Genomic DNA, 20,326 nt, shown 5'->3' with positions numbered 1-20,326 from the left:
CTGACATAAGGGTTCTCACAATCTCACAAATGGAGGGATTGTTTGCAGGGACAGAAACGAGCAGCAAGTATTTATCTGAGGCAAAACGATTTCCTCACTCAGTAAAGTCAGACAGGAGGGAGACATGCTCGACCTTATAAGCCTGCATATTTTCCTTTATCCCCTATTAAACATAGATAACTGTTCTGCTCACTTCTTTTGAAACAGAAGAGCTAGATAGCGTAAAAGGTTGCTAAAATTCCTCAAGTTCTGTTCCCAACTAGTTATATTTCTACCGTGAATAAAACCAACGATGCAAACACACACACACACACTTACATGTACATCACGTGTTCAGAGTGCCAGTGTGTTTCCCAAATCAGCATCAACAAGACGCAGGTTATAATATGAACACTTTTATTAAAGGGATCACAGGTAGAAAAGGTCATCAGCAGTGCCAGAGACATCATTTCTCCTCTATCACCAACTACTGCCGAGATCCAATCACAGCCTCACTGAGAAAGATGCAGTGTGTCTTAATCTGGCAAGAGACGTAAAACCAAGTAAGTTAACTCATAAACCATAATTATTTAAAACAATATGCATATTGTGGGACCATGATACTTTGCACACTGCAAAATGAAGCACACCATTGAATACCAGCGCTGCTTGTTTGTACTGTGGCACAGAGGCACAGCAAAAAAACAAAAACAAACGAAAAATAAACTGAATGCATCCGTCAAGAGGGATGCAGAGTGGCCTAAAACTGCCGCACGACGATCACAAAAGAGATTCAATGTGTTTTTAACAACAATATCTTCATTCTACTGAAATAGCTGCGTGCAGTTCAGAATATTATACAGTTAGGAATATAAACATAGTGGGACGTTAGTTTGATAGTATCTCCTGCTGATAGTGTTACGGTTAGAGAAATTTGAACTCTAAATTTTACTGCTGCAGCTGTGAAACTTGTTCTTGCTTGTTGACATTCAGTGGGAAAAGCGTTACAGTCTGGGACTGAATTGCAGCGAGATCTGAGGAGATAACATCCTACAAGGTGGCAAACATCATAACCCAATGTCACAAGTGAAATGCTCACTGAACTGCAAACATTACAGATACAAGAGATTCAAATTTTAGTTAACTTTAAAAACAGATAACCCTCTGACACTGCCATGGAGGCTTGCTTGACATGAAGAGGTGCTTCCACTTTGAACGTTTGCCTGTTCGATATTGTTACTAAAACAAACTGCTTTAAAATGGGGAGTAACTCCTTCTGCCATGCCTCACATAAATGCAGATGAAATCGTCAAAAACCACCACTGTTACCTCAAATGTGGCACACTGTCAGTGTCCACAGTCTGCTGAGAGGTCAAATAAGAGTCAACAATACATTAGAGGCTTTCTACAGGAGCCAAAACACATAGTCAGCTAGCCATAATACAGCATGTGGTGGAGAAAGACAACTCGCAGAAACTCATGTTTGACAGAAACTCAAGCGAACATGAAGGTTTCTCCTTGAATTAATGTAGCCTTTTTTTTATAATCAGCCGCATTCCTCACACTCAGTGTGTGTGTGTGTGTGTGTGTGTGTGTGTGTGTGTGTCTGTACAGTCACATGTGTTTGCTTTGACAGATGTGAAGAGCGGAGGCTTACGGTTCAAACAGAAAATAAACAAGTCTTTATTCATTCTGACATTCCATACAAAAATTAAATTTCCTGATTGGCTTGGCAAAAGCGATCTTTTGGCACCTGCTCACAAAAATCCACCAACCCATAAAGGAGGAAAAGTGGGTTCTGGGAACTGTAACTGTGCCCTCAACCAGTCATGGATTAAACTATAACCAATCGCAAAAATAAAGACAGTAGACAGCCTGTCTGACATAGTCTGTTTAGGTCCATATCCTATATGTAACTGCTGTCGGATAGTTCAAGTTTTTTTTTTGTCATCGTGCTGACTTCCTGCATGTCATATACAGTGTTTTTCTGACTATACAAAATACTAAGCAGCCAAAGGAGTTGCCTGGAGGTGAGGAGGTGAAACATTTGGGATGAGAAGGGCAGACGGGGAGGGGGACAAGAGGAAGGAAGGAGTTGAGATGCGCCATGATACCAGACCAGAATGATAAACTGCAGCTACAGTATTAGGAGTCTGCAAGATGGAGGGGGCTTCAGCTGTTGGTAAACTGGATGAAAGGGCTGATGGGTTGTGGGAGAGAGTTGAGGGTTTTCCAGATGAAGAGGCAGTACAGAGGATGGAGTTGTGAAGGAAAGGGGGGTGGGGGTGTGGCAACGCCCCCCTACATGTCCTATCGGTCCATTTCGTCCAGCAGGGGTGTGGCGTCTCCGGCGATCGACATGGGCGTGCTCTCTATCATGGGGCTGGGTGACGGTCGTGGCGTCATCCTCTGTGTTTTCTTCCGACCCTCCGCTTCTTTCTCCTTCAGCCATTGCTCCGCCATCTTGCCCCAGTCCACTGCGGAGGCGCTGCTGCCGCTGGCCCTGCAGGGCGGGAGCACAAAGGGGGAGGTGTTTTAGTCAAATACAGTGTAGGAAGGAAAAACAGATTGAATACTGGGCAGCTGAAATGATGCAGATTGTGGGTTTGGCTCCATCTGGTGGTAGAAAAATAATTTAAGACTGACTGATCACCCAAACTGGAATAAACCAGGATGCTTTTTCAGGAAACACATGGTTACAGTCCATCAAGTTGACCACACATATTCCCCCCCTGTACTTACTTTGGCTGCGGCTGCTGCTGCTGCGGCGTCCGTCCTCTGGATGATGTGGAGGACGACGGCGTGCCGGACGAGTGGCCATGGTGGCTGCTGTGATGGCCTTGATGTCCGTGGTGCGACGGGTGGCCTCCGTGTGTGTGGCCGTGTGCGTGAGAGTGTGAGGACTGCGGGGTTGAGCCGGGATACTGCGGTGTGCCCAGGGCCTGCTGGCTCGGTGTGGTGTAGGAGTAGCTGGGCGTCATCAGGGGCGTCGCAATGGGCTGCTGAGGTGTGGCAAATACCTGCAGAGGAGGAAGTACTGGTAATGAATGTAGCTCGCCAAGTTACTTGGGAAAATTCAATATTTGTATACGTATGGCCTCATGAAATCAACCAACTGAAATCACATTCAGTCATCCCTTTTTGCTGTCAAAAATAATGTCTACTATGTATATGTGTCTCACATGATAAGCAGAGGAACTCCCTCCTCCTCCTCCTGAGCTGCCACCGTAGCCGTACTGGCTGGAGCTCCACTGTGCAGGGGTGGTGTTGGGGTTCTGGCCCTGGCCTGTGACTGCAGCGATGGCACTGAACATCTGAGAGGTCATGTTGCGTGGGAGGGCGTTGACAGCGCGCGTCAAGTCTAGGGAGGAAGGCATACAGCAGGGAATCGTAACATGTACTACAACTCCACTCATGCTGAAAATGTAGATTTGTGTGTGTGTGTGTGGCAGAGAGTGGGACTCACCTGCGATGTTGATATTGGCAGGGGTGGCATTCAGGGATGCAGGCGTCCTTGTTCGGCTGCTGTTGCTGGGAGTGATGCCTTTGGCAGGAGAGAAAATGTTCAAGTTGTTGTTCAAGTTGCAATATACACTATGAACAGTGGGTGTAGTGCATCCGTACCTGGCACAGGCTCTTGGTAATGGTCCTTAAACCAACGGAATAGTCCATTCACTGTAGGGAATATCTGTGAACGGTAACGGAAGCCATCCGGGGTGATGGTCACAAACTCAACACTAGAAAAAAATAAAGACAGCACGTAGACATTCAGTTCTACAAATATGTAAACAAACATGCAACAATTACGTTTTAATCCGGCTTTTGCTGAAATCAGTCCAACCTGTTTGCTCCATACTTCCTATCCATAGCATCATTACAGTGAGTGATCAGAAAACAGAGGGGACAAAAACATTCCTGCTCACCGTGGTTTTCCACGAGGTTGGTAGCCCAATATGAATTTTCCTGGCAGATCTTTACATGCCGAAATAAAGTACGGAATAAAAGTGGGCTTTTCCCTCTTTGTCCTGACCAATAACTCCTCCATTTTCTATCAGAGGGGCAAACAAGACAACAGCACATGAGAGGTGCACCTTGTGACAAAAATAGGTATTAGAACAAGATGAGTTGCTGAGTTATGCTTCCCACAGTAAGAATAATATTCAAAAGACCACAGAATACTCAGGACAGTAAATCAGTATGCACCTCCTTGCTTCCCCCGTTGCACTCCTGGAAGTACTTATGCCCCAGCAGATCTCGGGCAAATGACGCCATTGGCTGAATGTACCGAGCAGTGATTTCATCCAGATCTTCAAACTCCTGCAGAGAATGTAAGAGACTCTTTAAGAACATGTAGCAGCCACAGCAACACTGATTTCAATTTACTGCATGCTTGATTATGAATTACGATGCTGAACAAAGAGGAAGAAAAAAAAAAAAAACATACTTCATTATTGATCCAAAGAGTGTGCCCTAAGCTGAATGCGTTCTCTTTGCCCTCTTCTCTCACATCCACGTGCTGGTAGATACCATCAGCCACCTACAAAGCATCATAGAGTCAAGACTGGAACATGCATCAAACAAAGTCTTTACATTTCATTATTGACTTATCTTCTTACAAGTGATTTGATTTGCTTTAAATATTTACTCACATCAGTACTCAGTGTCGTGTGCTTCTGCCAAGTTGCTCAAATTCCACGACACCACAAAGTCCCACCCCCTCACCTGTGCATTAAGTTAATATCTTATCTGTATCTTAGCTGTATCCCTGCATCTGTTTCTTACTTTCCAGGTGACTGTGAGGTGGTTCTCTCCCTTGCTGCTGGGTCTGATGATCAAGTCTCCCTGGTCCAGGGTCTCCATCATCTTCTCTGCCTGGTTGAAACTGATATTGTGGAAGTTGGGATGGGCGATCACACGCTTTATATATGCTGGAGAGACAGAGAGAGTGTAAAGAACAGGCAGTATATAAAAAAAGGGAAATTTTCCCAACAGCAGCACAGTGCACTCTTTTATTAGCAAATTCAATTCATTAATCCAGTTATTATACTAACGTGTTCGCTGTTGTTTCTTTTTGAGCTCTTCCTCTAGTTTTTGATCTTCGGACTCTGTGTCAAAGTCATAGTAGCTGTCCTTGGGGAGCTTCCACTCATTGGCCTTGTCCATCAAATCTGAGGTGCGGCACGTGAGATCGACGCTGAATTTCTCAATGTCAATTTTCATGATGCGGCAGTGAACGGTCATGCCCACCTGGAGGAGGATGGGGAAGAGGAACAATTAAGTATGATTAAACAGGTGTCACAGTAGAAGGAAACAAGACAGGAAGGACGGAAATAGGCAATAATTAATCATCGATCGATCAGGACTGGGTAGTGGAACTGGCACCAACTGGAAACTCTCAGAAACATTTTTGCAGGTGAGATTAACAAAAGAAAGAGATAAATAAAAAGATGAAAGTAGCAAGGCACAACATCCAATAAGGGATAACAACAACAATCAGTGCCTCACCTTGACCCTCTCTTCAGGGTGTTTGACCACTTTGTCACTGAGAAACTTGGTGGGAATGAATCCCTGGACGCCGTTATCCAATCTGGACCGCACCCCAATGGCCTGACCTGGACAAGAACCGCTGTCAAAGTGGTTCCACACCTGAAGCAGGGATACAAAACAGAACAAAACAAAAACAGATCAGACTCTCAGCTGTTCCAGTATCAAGTTATCAAAAGTAGAAACCTCAGGTGTCTGGTACCTCGCTGAGTTCAGGAAAGTTGTCCTGCTGGCAGAAGGGACACTGCCATAGCCCTGTAGCATCATTACGGATGGCCTGGTCGTAGCTCTCTCCTTGAGGCCTCCGGTGAGCAATACCAGTCACTACACTGGTGATCAGCTTACCTGGAAGAAACGGAGGGAAAATCATCAACCACACCCGACTACGGAGCTGCATTTCTACTGTGACTGGTCCAAATGTCACGTTGATCAAGTCATGCGCTATAATTACTGCAACAACGTCTTGAGGGCTGATGGTTAGGAATTAACTTTATATTGTTGATCTTTGGCGAAGTTTAATTCAAGAGACAAATGTGCGTACTTTAGAGCAGTGTGTATTACCAATATAAAAGGTCTCTGGAGTCTCCTTGGTGAGCAGGTTGAAGACTTCCTCTGTGTTGGGGACTCTGTAGACAACTCTCAGGTCTTTGTATCTGCAGCTCAGCTCTGCACGGATATCGTACAGAGTAATCCCCTTGTTGCCGTAACCCTACAGGGACGAAAAAGAAAAAAAGAAAATTGTTTTCTTTTTTACAAACCCAACAATTAATTGATTAATGGAGAATATAATCAGCACGTTAAGCCATAATGAAAATAATAATTAGTTGCAGCCGGATAGAAAATACTACAAAATAAGTGGGGTGGTTGGGCTTTTTTCTGCTTTGATTATTTTTACTTTTCATACTTTAAGTACATTTTCCTGATTATACTTAAAGTTTTAAATAAGTAACATTTCCAATGTAGGGCTTTTACTTGTAATAGAGTATTTTTACAGTGTGGATTTGAGTACTTCCTCCACCTAAGTCCATCTCTATCTATCAAGGTAAACAGACACTTAATAATTATATAAAGGCTTATTACGTTTTCTAACAAGTTAGGTTTGCACAGCCACAGCCTAACTCTGTTGTCTTACCAGCTGAGCCTCCCTCTTTTAGGAAGCTGGCCTTGTGGGTAACCTGTGTGTGTGAAATAGACTACCAGGTCTGTTGTGGGAAGCAAGCAAGTACCAGCACGTTGCTGTAGTCACAGGAAAGAGTACGTTCTAATGGGTAGTTAAGTTATTATATTATACTATAGTCTGCCGTAGTAGTGAGCGTAGTTATTTACTTGCATTTGCCGTTTTAATTGTGCTCCCTGTTTGCACTGTATCTTTTTTTTCAAGCTGTTCAGAAACAGTGCGTTGGCAACAGAATGCATGAGACATTGCTACGGTTAAAGCCACAACCACACACTAACCTGTCTCTCAAGCTCCTCAGCAAAGGCATCCAAGTCCAGGTCTTTGAGACGTTCTGGATTTTCCAAGATCTCCTCCAGAGCTCCGGCTGGGTTGGCGTCTTCTGCCGACTCATCATACTCGAGGGCGTCCACGGCCATTTTGCGAGCCCACTCGTATGTCTCAGGGTGGACACGAGACCCATCCAGAACCTCGATGTAGGAGTCCGTACTGTGTGGAAAAAACAACGCAGATTCAAACAAGATAAATGGTAGATCACAGCCTCGTCTGACATTGATAAATTTAGCACTATGGGAAACATGGTCTGGATCGTCTTAGCGTGTAACAGACCCCCCCCCCATAGGGCACCAACCTGTCTCCAAGCGATGCGGTGTCAATCTTGATGAAACCGGCACAGTTTATAAAGACCTTGGGTCCCATGTGACACATTGTGACCAGCTGGGTTCTGTTTTCCAGACGAGTGTTGTTCTGCTTCAGAATCTGCACAAATACAAGGAGTGCGGCGTTAGCAGGTCAACAGAGGAGGCGATATACTATCAGATATTACACAAGAAATGAATGACAGCAGCACAAACGCATACCTTCAGCAGGTGGGAGCCCTTCCTTGGACCCAGACCGCAGACATACTGGACCAGGCTCTGAGTGTGAGGATGGGCAATGGCTTTGTTCACATCTACTCCAACCTCATTGACACGGTTGATGAATTCACAGTAAAGAGCACTGAGCAAATCCTCCTTCACCACATGTTCCTGAGGGGGGGGGGGGGGGGGGCAGAATAAGAGTTGGATAAACAAGTCACAAACTGTTTATCCCACTACCATATGTCCAAAAAGCAAATAAAAAATAAACAAAGCAAAAAATCGGACGCCCCAAACATCATTACACTACATGATGTCACAGAAAATGCTGTAAATCTGGCTATGATGATAAGAAATCATGCTTCAATATACATCATACAGCAATAAATGGAGATAAAACCACACAAATCCACCAATTTTTCAATCTCTCACCTGTAGCGGGTGTAGTTTGAGGCAAAGAATATCGTCATCTGAGCTGCAAACCTGTGCATACTCTATCAGGGGATCCTGGATCTTCCTGGCAATCGACACGGCCTGTCGCAGCAAGGGAGGGTAATCTCTGAAATCAACCTGCACAGAGAGAAAGCAGAGGGTCAGGGGAACATGACCTGCAAAAGGGAAAACTGGGCCACCTCTTGCATCCACCAGTTAGTGAACTTGCTGTGGTTGACTGCTGTAGTTGTGTCTGCCTGTGTATGGTATGGATGGTATGGTGAGTAGGGATGCAGCGATTACTGGATTTCACTATTAACCGCGGTTTAAAACGTCACGGTTAATAGTGACGTCACGCTTAATTAATCGTAAAGGCGCTTTACGAGTTGCAACTTGCACAAAATGAAAAAACAAGTAACACGAGCACCAGCTTAAAGTGCTGTGCTAATCAATGCTCCGTATTTGTATAGCGCCTTTCTAGTCTTTTCGACCACTCAAAGCGCTTTTACGCTACATCTGCATTCACACACATTCATTCACTGAGCCTAAGTGCTCAAATAGAAACTAACATTCACACTCATTCATACACTGGTGGAACAGCCACCAGAATTCGGGGTTCACAAGGACACTTCGACATGCAGCCTGGAGGAGCTACTTCAGAGACATGGAGGCTAATAGTGTACACTGGCTTAACTATGCCAGAGGGACCAAACTGTAAAGGTTTATTTCCACCAAAGAAATGGCTGTAGTCTGTAGTACGGGAGAATTTCAGGTACACCAAGACCAGGGCGTTATTTAAGAGGTGACGGATCACCTGTTCAAAAACTTGCAGTTAAAAGGTTGCTGCTAAACGAGTGAATATCTACATCAAATTTGGTTCAGCACATGCGGGATCAGCACCCAGCTTTGCATGCCTAAGTAAAGGTAATAATAACAGAGTTAAATAACGTGGCAAGTTGGTAGGGAATTAAATATAAACGTGTCACTTACAATCGATGCCGTAGCACTGAGAATTGGGCTTTCAGTGCAACGTAAACAAAAACAGCAGCATGTAACTTTACAGACCCGCCGCAACAACAGCACTGCTGTGCTATGAGGCTCATTATTTTCAATGGCTTGTGCCACGCCACGGCGGTTTGTTCCTGCGTCAAGCAACACGTATCACATCGTTTGGCGAGCTTGTGCGCATGCCGCTGTCAAAGTAGTTGAACTTTTGTAGTTGAGCTTCCAGTGCAGCGCAAATTGCTTCTTTTTTGAAAGAGCCTATATGGAAGACAGAACGTAGTCCTCTCCAGACCTTCAGTCATTGAACATTTAACGTTACATCCTGTTGCCTCCTCCTGTCTGTGTTGATAAAATATTAGGCTTTGTGTGTTAATATCCCAGGTGTAAAACACTAACATAACATCAGGAGCTAGACTTCCAGGACTACCAATTACCTGCATTTCAATTATTTATAACACTGCATGAGAGATGTTCTCAATTTCTCAGTCATTTTCACGTATGGATGAGAGTTGATGACCGTTTAGTTTATTCCCCTCCTTAATTATCCCTCAGGGGGAATTGTTAAGTTAATATTCGTCTTATATTATTATTATTAATAATAATAATAATAATAATAATAATAATAATAATACTTAAATATTATAGACATATAATTGTTAATGTAATTAAATATTAAAAATCAACTTAAGTAATTAAGTAAATAGGTGTTGTTAAATTAATTAATGCATAATAATCGTGAAACCGTGATTATTTCTCTGACTATAATCGTACCAACAAAATCTGTAATTGTTGCATCCATAATAATAAGGTGTTAATAGTTTACCTCAGACTTCTTGCTGTTCATGTACAGTGTGGCCAATTCATTGTCAATGAGTTCCACTCCAACAGCGGGCAAAGAGGACTCCTGCTCAAGCTCACTGATAGTCCTCTTGATGTCCTCCATTATCATTTGGGCATCTCTGTGTACAAGGCATGTTTTTAACATTTCAACCTCAACTACATTATAACTTGTGAATGCCACTCAACATGTCTACCAGTTTTCTAGCACATAAAGAAATAAATCCATTATTTACCGGTTTTCCCCGGCGACAGCTACCACATGAGGTTTCTTGCTGGACAGAAACTTCTTGAGATTTTCAATGTCGTGTGCCTGAAGATGACACGCACAAATAAGTATCACCTCAAAGATGCGTCAAGTAGCATGTTTTCCTAAAACAGAAAAGCATCTGTTGACTGCACAGAAGAGAATTAATGTTCTCTGTATGTACCTTCTTCTCTCTCTCATCCTCCCTAAAGGCATTCCTCCTCTTCATGAAGTAGGGCAGACGCAAGAAGTCTACCACCTCTCCTTCCCCGTTGATCAGAGCACAGAAAACCGGTGTGTCTCTGTTACAGCAAAGTTTGTAAACTTTATTGTTACATAAGCGTGTCATTTATGCAGCAAACATTGCTTGGTCTTATATGGTTGCCATTCAAACATGCAGTATATCTACCACATTTAAAAGTTTATAGTTACGACTCAATATATCTGAGGGGGAAAAAATAATACTGTGGGGCACATACCTGCTGGGGGCATAGGCTACACCCAGCACCCGAATGCCTTTGCTTTGACTCTCATCCATCAGATCATCGTCTTCCTCAACCTGCTGATCTGGCCTATAAGGAGCCACCTTAAGCCAGTTATACAACCGACGACAGCAGGACTACGAGAAGAAGCAGAGTCCATAATAACTTAAAACACTAATCAAACATACACTGACGGTTTACAGATTTTGTGAATATGTTGCTCAATAATTTTACAACTGCAGTGTGCAAGGAGTTTGCTGTGCGCAACACAGACAAAATTATGTAATATAAAAATAAATGGAGACAGATAACATGACAAATTACCCTGACAATGCTCTCTTTGGCCTCAGCGATCAGTTTGCTCTTAAGCTCCTTGGCCATCTGCGGGTACAGGAACTGATTCAGAGCTCTTTCTATGGCTAAAGTTCGCTGCCTGTTCCACTCTTGCACCTGGTGACTGAACTCATCCCTGTAGTAGAACTGTTTGATCTCATCAAAGTATGTCTGGTCCCCGGCATATCTGAGGAGAGGCAGAGGAAAGACACAGAGAGAAGCGGAGACAGAGAGGAGTAAGTGACAGTGAAGTGGATAAAAACAAAAGCTGCATGTTAAAGTTCCAAGAAATTAAACTCAGGGGACCTATCCTACTTATCAACCCTCCTATCCTCCAACATCTGAGCAAGGTTTCTTTACTTATGCTAAAAATGGTTCATCACATTAGAACCTGTGCCACGGCAAAGATACGAGAATGAACAACAAAACTGACAGGAATCATAAGACCTCGGTGTGTTTGTGTATTTATGATTTGCCTCATCCAGTTGATCAAAACTGACATGACGTGTTTCCAATACATTAATTTATTTGTTGCGGACCGCCACAACATCAACAATAACCGCCACATATCAATTTTCCTTTTTACTATTTAAAATGGGTAAAATCTTATTTCTTTGTAGAAAGAGAAGCAGCACATCGATTCGCTCCACCCCTCCGCTCTCAGACAGACTAGTCTGCGAATAGCCCCACCTCTCCGTGCACACTGAGCTGGGCTGGTGAGGTTAACACACTGCACATAGTTGCTAGTCAATATCGACTGCTTGTGGATGTGGATAACATTAATGTAAATTCTTCCTCAATCCAGATGCTTACTGGAAAATATTTTCAAAGACACCAAAGGGCTCATCCTGAGGTGGCGCAAAGACAGTCTGGACCAGAGGTATTAGCAAAACCCTGCACGTATAAACTTCCACGACGAATATAATCAAATTCTGTGGGAAACACTGCTTGATGTACGCGTTACTGTCCTCAGTCTGTCTGTAACCATGAATTAACATACGATAGGAATTTGCAATTCAGTTTATTAGAAACTAGTGTGAGTGAATTTTATGTTTAGGAACCAATAAGAAATTAAATAGAAATTTCTTAACGATTCCTTTGGAATCTGTATTTTGTAACCAGTTCTTCATGCCAAACCCTTTTATTGTCTCTGTACTTACCCTTTCACCCCTATAAGGTCTATACAGATGTCAATGGTAAGGAGTCCCTCGTCCTCTGCCAGGCACATCTTCAAGAACTGCTCCCCATTCAACTCTTTTACTGGCTTGTTCTTAAGATACTTGAAGGAGTAGGCGAAATGAGCCTCGTCTATCTCCTGCAGGAAGTAAACAGATGGCAGGTTGAGAATGGCACTTAAGTTCAGAAAGCTTTCTGCTTAGGACTGCACATCTGTGATTAAATGTGTCCTTACCTTTTTGCCCTTCTTTGTAGGCTTGATGTTGATCTTGGCCCTCTCCTGAAAGGTCTGCCGGAGAACATGTCTGACCAGAGGTTCACGAGCAATTTGCATGGCCACCATGTACCTTGTTCCCTCCAGCACTGCCTCGGGAGTGGCAAACTGACTGCAAACATAGTCTTTGGCCAGCTCTATGGGCTCGGCAGGGAACTGCTCCGTCTCGTGACGCTGGTAACTGTCTCTCAGATTTTCTCCAAACTGCTCTGGAGTTAACCCAAACTTTTTAGCCAAGCCATCTGTAGTATGGAAGAAACACAAAAAAAAGATGAAGTGCTACCACGGTAGAAAAAAAAGATCATTTGAACACTGCGATTGTGTTGTGCAAAGTAAAAAACGGGACTAACCAAGTCCAACGCTCTGGCAGATACTGTACATATCTCTGCGAGACGCCAGCTTGAGGTCAGGACCTTTCTGTTCTTCTTCTTCTTGTTCTACCTCCAATTCCTCTTCTTCACCTTAAGAAGCAGCCCATCAAAATCAGTCATGTAGCAAATAGTTGAAAGAAGGCAAACACTCCTAACTCAAAAAATTGTTTTAGTTAGAACTGAATACTTCTGCAGTATCATCACCTAACAAAATCATCTTACCATCCTCTGACACTTCTTTGATCTTTTTCAGCCTCTTCTTGTTGTTTTTTGCGGCATTCTGCATTTTGGGGATGTCTCGGCCATAGTAGAGCAAGAAGTGATTGTACACGTCACCCAGCTCTTCAAGGGTCTGCACATCTTTCAGCCTACAGAAAGGGAGGTTTGAATGGGAGGGAAAAGAGCAGTGAGAATAGGTGAATAGCATTGTTTATTATCACCATGTGAGCCTACACTTATTCCTTGTTGGTACAGTCACAACCACAATACATAAGGGATGATCTTAGCCAGCCTCAGCCCTCTAGTGTTACGGGGACGTACCTCTCCATGTCAGCGGTGTCCAGAGGACGGATGCCGTCAGCCAAAGGTTTGTCAGGGTCAGCTGAGATCTGCTCAAACTGGTAGGACTGCATCTTCTGAAACAGACGGGTCAGGTTCTGCTTCCGGGTCTTTAGCTGAGTCCACTGGTGGGCGGAGGGTAAGATTTATAAGTAAAGAAACCAGAAGTGGCTTACGAATACCAAGTTGATGAAATTAAAAGATCGATAATCATTTAAAACAAATTTTAATTCATTGAAGAAGTGATTTATTACAGGATTGGCTGTGCACCCAGAGGATTCCCCCTGACATACTGTCTTCAACAACTGGGTTTCTGCCCGTCTGTTATCTATTCCTTCAGAGAAAAGAACAATATCAACACTACCTTTTCATCCCACTGCCACACCTTCCACAGGTCATTGATGTTTAGCTCTGGCTCGACATATTCTTTCCTGTAGAAAGCTATGAATGGAACCTGAAAAAAAATAAATAAATAAAAAGATAAAATAGGGATTCACCGAAATGAAAATTCTTGGCCCAAACCGAATATAATGAAAAAACTTGCCAAATCGCTCTGGTCCGTTTCAGTGGATTTACCATACAGGCTTGAATACGTGTGCACTCCAAATTTAGGTGCGGCTAGCTTAATCGCCTTCTCAGAAACAAGTGACAGAAACACTCAAAGCGGGTCAGACCGTTTGTTGCCTTTTCTAAGAATTCAGCCACAGATGGAGTGGATGTGCTGGGAGACAATTCAGCAGAACAGTGTCTGCAAACGGCGATTTTTGAGTCTTTCTGGGACACTTTAAAATGCTTCCGCACTGCCGACGTGCCAACTTAATTGTTCGGTAAAACTTATTCGTTCTTTTGACGTATTAGGCCGAACACTGAAAGTGCTTTTTTTTGCTATTTTTGGCCGATTACTTTCGGTAGCCGAACATTTGTTGCATCCCTAGTTTAAGACAATATCACGTTTTGCATTCCTTCTTAAAGACATAATGTGGATTTAGAGAAGATTAACCTCAAACAAAGGAAACTGATGAAGGAAATGCTCTCAGTACCTCAAACTGTTGATTCCTCATGAAATTGAGGGCCTCTTTGATCTTCGCAATTGTGCTGGGGCCTTTTCTGCTGAAGTTTGTGGTCGTCCCCCTGTCTAGATAATCTGTGCTCTCCTGTTTAAGAATAGAAAAAAACAAACAAGGGACAGATGTAAGGAAAATCTAATCATTTATCCCTCAAAAGTTTATTACCGGTTATTATGACAGAAAAGCCAAGAAAGTACTTTGCATTCTTTGTGTGTGCATTTTGCCTTGAGTGTTTCTGGAAAAGGTCGCACCTGCATGGAGATAGTAAGAGTAGAGAAGCCATGTCTGAAGATCCATTCTGCTTCCTCTTCAAGCTCATCATCCTCAGCAGGTTTAACAGGGATGGACCGTAACTATAAATCGTAAATAAATAAATTTGAATCGTAACGCCAAACACAGAATAAATAAGCTTTCAAGGGTTAATAACTGACTAATTCATAAACCTGTCCCCTTCCTTTATCAGTATTCACTGAACACGGACAAATTATGAAGCTATATGGTGTGGGAAAAAAATGTAACAACAGTGCATAAACACTGACAAAAACACACACACACCTGGAACCTCTCAGGCATGTCAGTCGTGCGGATCTCATTGTCTTGGTCAGTCATGTGACTACTTTCCAGCTCACTGGGCTCGTAGATCTCAAAGATGCTCTTCCTCCCTTGCCTCCTCTTGGTCTGTTTCTTGGGTCGGTCCCAGCCCTCTTCATCCTGGTCCTCTTCCTCCTCCTCACCCTGATCGTAAGCGTCTGCGTCAAAGTCGGCAAAGTCGAAGTCGCCACCAAAGATTTCTTGGGCCTCCTGGAGGGCTCTGTGGGAGGATGAACAGAGAAGAGAAGAAACTGTGGAGATGTGTTTCACTTCACTCATGTCTTAACGCAGCTTGCCTTTTTGTGTTTATTGTCTTGTTGTTTCTTAATATAGAACAATATTTTTAATTTGGTTAAATAAGGTGATATTAGATTATTTAATAGCAAGGAAATTTGAGCTAAACTAGTCTTTTTGCTCTACATATGACACATTTTTGAAAGGATAGATACCGCTATATTTGCTGTATAGACACTCACGCATCTGTGTATCCTGAGAACTTCTTGCCCCTCTTTTTGGTGATGGGTTGCCCATCATCATCCACAATAAAATCGTCTATATCTGTGGGACAAAAGAAAGAATTTAAACTTGAAATCAAGTATGGAAGTAAGGTTAAAATCACTGGAAACGCCTTTGAGTATTTTCAACCAAGTCCAGTTCCCCTTAATTTTAACCAACCTTGACAAACTATGACCTGGAGAACAGAATGTTCACAGACATTACTATTATTTTTTTCCTTTTATTTTGATTCATTTTTCAATATTCCAAGACCAATAAAAATCCCTTATTCCTGGCCTACCTGACTCCTCGTCCTCCCCTTCTTCGTCGTCATCTGCGTGTTGGAGAGGCTCATCGACAGCCTCGCCATCCTCCAGATCGCCCTCTGCATCACCGTGAAAAATCTCATCTGCAATCAAATCCTTCTCGTCGTCATCTTCTTCGTCGTCATCAAGTGTTTTTACACGGTCATATTTCTTCTTCTGTAACACAAGACAGGTACAGCATCAGCACTGCTAGCTTAAACTTTGTGTGTAGTGTGCAAAAATGAAAATGTGGGAAGTCAGACATAATGTGAGAGGCAGAAGGTACAATTGTACACTGTTTGGACCTGTGTCCACCAGAGCGTTTTTTGCCAGCTGAAAACGCCACCTGCTCTTCTGAAAACGGCTAGCAGGGAGCGCTAGGGTGCATTTTGGAGGCGCAGTGTTTTTTTGCTGTGGTTGCTATGATACATCATTTCTGTGGAGGTAATGTGCTGCAAGTAGCCTACTAAGGCTAATTTTACTGAATGTAAAAATGTCACCACAAAGTATGTAGGCCTACTTGCTCTGGCCCTTGCTCTGCGTGAAGAGAAGGCACAGACTGTCCGTACGCGGGTTCATGAGATTTTGGGGGGCCTTACTACAGAGAAAATAGTGATGATTAATGATTCCTACCCTCCTTTTCACTTTAACACCCAAGTTTTCTTCAATTAGGTCAAGATCATCATCATCCAGGTAGTCATCATGCCCTGCAAAGAGGAAAAGTCAGAGGAAACAACTTCGAGACACATTGCATTTCTTGTAGTGGGAAAACAGTCCTTTTGTTCCTCAAGTGTTAGACATTTGTTTAGGAAATTAAATGTTGAGGTATAAAATTTTAATTTGGCACCTTTATACCACAATGACTCGGGATCCATATTTTCAGTCTAAATAGTTGCTGCAGGCAATTAATTATGTACTGGGTTCAATGCAGGTATATGAGAAAGCATAAATATGAAGGAAGATTATACACCAACACAGAACTAACATCAAGCAGTACCCACCCAGGTTAATGCAACCAATATGTGGGCACATCTGGCTCCACAACATATGAAGCTGAATGCAGGGGAATTTAAAAAAAGAAAAGAAAGAGGCAACCTGTTGTTTTACCTGCCCAAGAGAAGCTAAACATATGTTTAATGTCTACTCTAATTATTCAGAAATATACTTCTGCCCCCCTTTAAAATCTTCCTTCCAGCACAGTGCTGTACAAAGGAAAGGAAGATTTTAAAAGGAGACAATTCACAGTGCATGTACTGCTTTTGCAACGCATTTACTGTAAATTGGCCACATAAATAACTGTACATACATTTAAATTGTTAAATGTGCTTAAATCGTACAACACAGAACTCAGAAAAATTAAAACTTATAACATGGAATTTGGGTAGAACTTAAAAAGAATAAGGATTTTTATAAACTGATTTCATAGGGCCCTAGTCATCTGCTGCAAACACTACCTCTTTTATGTGAACATGCCCATGGCTGGATTGGGAAAACGTGGGTTGCTGGCCAGATCGCTGTCAGCATTGCTCTTGGTGTTAATTAAAATTGGGAACTGGGAAACTGGGAAATTCCGACCTCCAACTTAGAATGGAACGCAGTTTGTTTTCTTTTTACTGTGACCAAGATATCAACTAAGCAGGACATTTTACTGTTGAAAGATCAACTTGTCAGCGCTCTTTGTAACTGTGACACTTCTTTCTAATTTACTTCAAACCTAGTTTGGCATTTTCAATACTGCAGTTTGTTTTATCAGTTACTTTTCATCCGACACAGACAGATGCCGATATATCTCAATTAAGCTACTATCGGCCGACCTATATCGACCCGGTCCATTTATCGGTCTTCTTTACTGCAAATGCAAGTACCTCGAAAAAACTTCTGAAAGTCAAGTTTTTCTACATTTACATGTATTTAGCTGACGCTTTTATCCAAAGCAACTTACAATTGCTATTTATGTAAATGTAAATTTAGGTATGTCAGAGGTCACACGCCTCTGGAGCAACTAGGGGTCTTGCTCAGGGATACATTGGTGGATGGCTCACAGTGGGAATTGAACCCTTGTCTCCCACATCAAAGGCAAGCATCTTATCTATGCGCCATCACCACTCCATCTATATATCAGTTTTCCACACTCATCATCTTCCACTCTATTGACAAACCAGGTAACATGAACATGTTTTAATGAGGTAATACAGCACAGATACTGTAAACCAAACAACTAAAACATTCAGCAATAGCAGAGTATTGAGATTGCAACAACAGTTAATGTGTAGTTGTTGTTTCAGCTTTCTATTATAGATACAAGTAAGACAGACATTTTACAAAACACAATTTACAAATATTGCTCATTGTTGCACGCAACAGAACACTCAGAGACAATTATCAGTTCTTAGGATTTCTTTTTTTGTCAGGGGCTTATGGGAATGTGGAGAATGTGCATGGAAATAGGCTAAAACAGCAAGGAATGTATAAGAAATCCAGCACAGCCTCCCCATCTGTGACTTCTTTAAATGTATCACAACCTACAACACACTGTATAACGGCTACAACAGTTTTAAGACACCTGATGAACTTACTGCGCTTTTTACGTCTATGCCTCACTTCCTCCTCTGAGTCACTCCCCCCTCCACTCGGACTCCCTTGAGCTCCTTCCTCCTCCTCCCCCTCCTCCTCGTCTCCATCATCAATGAGTCCGCGTAAATTTCCTTGTTCATCCTGGTCCTCTGTGTTCTCTTCTTCCTCTTCATCTGTTGAGAAGAGACAGATAAGTGGTCCACACGTCATACAAGCCCACCTCTGAAACACATCCTCAGAACTAAACAACTCAAATCTCACCGTCTTCCTCCATAAACCTCTGGGCCTTTTTAGGCTTCAGGTCTTTCTCTTCAAACTCCTCCTCTGACTCCTCAGCCTCGCTATCAATGAAGTCGGACATGACGGCTGATCCTGAGAAAAATTTCAGGAGGCTGTTAGTAAACTTTCTCAACATTATCCAAGCATTACTTTGTTCTTCCGAGGCTAGTCACAAATATAAAAGCCACACAAAAAAAAAACATATATTATGTTCTGCTGTAATTGAAATTTCACCCCTTAACATTGAGCTAAACAAACACTGAGCTAAACAAACACCCAGTTTAAGCAGCTTTAGGGTAAAAATATGTTATTTCACATTATCTGCCATCATTACATGCATATTCTTCATTAGCTTGTTTGGGCTGAAATGTATGAACATTTGACGAATAGTCAGCCTGACCTATTTGGTATCTTTGCAAACTTCAGGATCTCCTCAAGGGTTTAAAATAAAGTTCTGTGGGTTCAAGCAATGTTTGGCTGCAAACAAAACATGACTTCTTATTGACTCTAGTGCCAGCATCTCTGATTATGTGTACAATATTTACTCAGTATGTGATCAGTTTTCCAATTATTTGATAATGATATTTAAAGGTAAACATATGAAAAGGCCTGGAAGTACACATGAAACCAATGCTTTCTGGTCACACTTTTTTTAAACGTGTACTGAATCATTTACAAACAACCAATGAAATAATAATTAACAATAATGTAGGTTCATCTCTGGATTTGACATTGTGATGTTCACATTATACCAGAGTGCTATAAAATCAGAAAGTTAGAACAAAACTAGATTTAGCTGGTCATTAAAAAAAAAAAAATCCCTACACCTAACGATGTCGCATTGCGCACACACAACATCGACAGAGATAACCAACCAAACACGTTTTTTGCTTTCAATCTAATTGTAGCTAAAGTTATCCTGATTATATCTTTAAGTTATCTGATGAGCGGTCGTTTGACAAACGTTAACGGTTATGTTGGATTTGCTAGTAAATAAGGCTGGCTAACGTTAACTTACTATCACAGCGAGCTATCAACCACCTATTAGGCTAAGTAGGCGATGCTCGCTAGCTAGCGAGAAGCCTTTTCCAAGTAGCTGGTATCTGAACTAACGTAACACTGTGCGTCACAACACATTAGCCGACAATAAGAAGAGACAACGGAACCAAATGAACAGTTGTAGAAATAAACCAAGGCCTTTGAGCCAGCTTGAAATTCTAACGGTAACGTTAATGCTTTAGCAAATCAGTACGTTAGCCTAGCATTAGCTGGATCGACAACAACAGCCAACTGCAGTCACGTTAAACAGTTAACGGCGGCACAATGTAAAGATCGCAAATGACCACGGTGAAATTGGACTTACACGTCTCACTGCGGCTGTATTCCGTAAATATTTACAATAATAGCGGGATTGTGTTGTGTTTTGTGTGTCGGGGAGCTTGTACTTCTAAAAAACAAATGGCCGACAACGAGTGGTAGCATGAAGACAATTCCGGGATGCAGTGAGGGAACTTCCATGCATTTCAGTAGCAAGGTGACGCCCCCTGCTGGTTTTCTTTGATTTTATACAAAAATGAAACCACAGCATGAGACACACAATATAACTGCTGCTCTGGGGGTATTAGATTATTACAAATATATAAATATCTCACAGCGACGCCAAATAAACCCAATATTAACCGAAAACCAAGTAAGAGCCGTGCAGTGACCATTCCGGGCCGCCAGGGGTGCTGTTTCCTGAGCTTC

General features: G+C 42.4%; 1 protein-coding gene across 2 annotated transcripts; it reads right to left on the bottom strand.

Moving 5' to 3' along the window:
* Positions 1 to 379: 379 nt before the first annotated feature.
* supt6h (SPT6 homolog, histone chaperone and transcription elongation factor) lies at positions 380 to 20,098 on the bottom strand. 2 transcript variants are annotated; one of them, XM_038709599.1, is made up of 37 exons: positions 19,944 to 20,098; positions 18,563 to 18,673; positions 18,304 to 18,474; positions 16,361 to 16,434; positions 15,724 to 15,904; positions 15,404 to 15,485; positions 14,892 to 15,147; positions 14,588 to 14,689; positions 14,310 to 14,423; positions 13,634 to 13,723; positions 13,252 to 13,394; positions 12,934 to 13,079; positions 12,691 to 12,801; positions 12,302 to 12,582; positions 12,051 to 12,205; positions 10,882 to 11,077; positions 10,555 to 10,694; positions 10,260 to 10,377; positions 10,065 to 10,141; positions 9,815 to 9,950; positions 7,987 to 8,124; positions 7,558 to 7,725; positions 7,329 to 7,456; positions 6,979 to 7,186; positions 6,085 to 6,232; positions 5,726 to 5,868; positions 5,485 to 5,625; positions 5,031 to 5,226; positions 4,762 to 4,907; positions 4,424 to 4,516; positions 4,183 to 4,296; positions 3,903 to 4,027; positions 3,604 to 3,716; positions 3,446 to 3,523; positions 3,162 to 3,340; positions 2,722 to 2,999; positions 380 to 2,482 (listed from the first exon to the last, which is right to left on the bottom strand). In XM_038709599.1, exons 2-37 carry the CDS (start codon positions 18,660 to 18,662, stop codon positions 2,290 to 2,292), a joined length of 5,262 nt encoding a protein of 1,753 aa, XP_038565527.1. In that variant the 5' UTR covers positions 18,663 to 18,673; positions 19,944 to 20,098; the 3' UTR covers positions 380 to 2,289. The 2 variants fall into 2 exon arrangements, with proteins under 2 accessions (XP_038565527.1, XP_038565526.1); XM_038709598.1 differs by lacking the exon at positions 19,944 to 20,098 and adding an exon at positions 18,981 to 19,364 and having other exon boundaries at positions 2,290 to 2,482.
* Between the last annotated feature and the right edge of the window lie 228 nt (positions 20,099 to 20,326).

The sequence above is a fragment of the Micropterus salmoides genome, unplaced genomic scaffold (assembly GCF_014851395.1).
Source record: "Micropterus salmoides isolate LMB-PRFRI ecotype aquatic unplaced genomic scaffold, ASM1485139v1 Ms_hic_scaffold_9, whole genome shotgun sequence".
Classification (NCBI taxonomy): domain Eukaryota; kingdom Metazoa; phylum Chordata; class Actinopteri; order Centrarchiformes; family Centrarchidae; genus Micropterus; species Micropterus salmoides.
The sequence above is the reverse complement of the archived record's forward strand: the minus strand, read 5'-3'. Positions and strand labels throughout refer to the sequence as shown.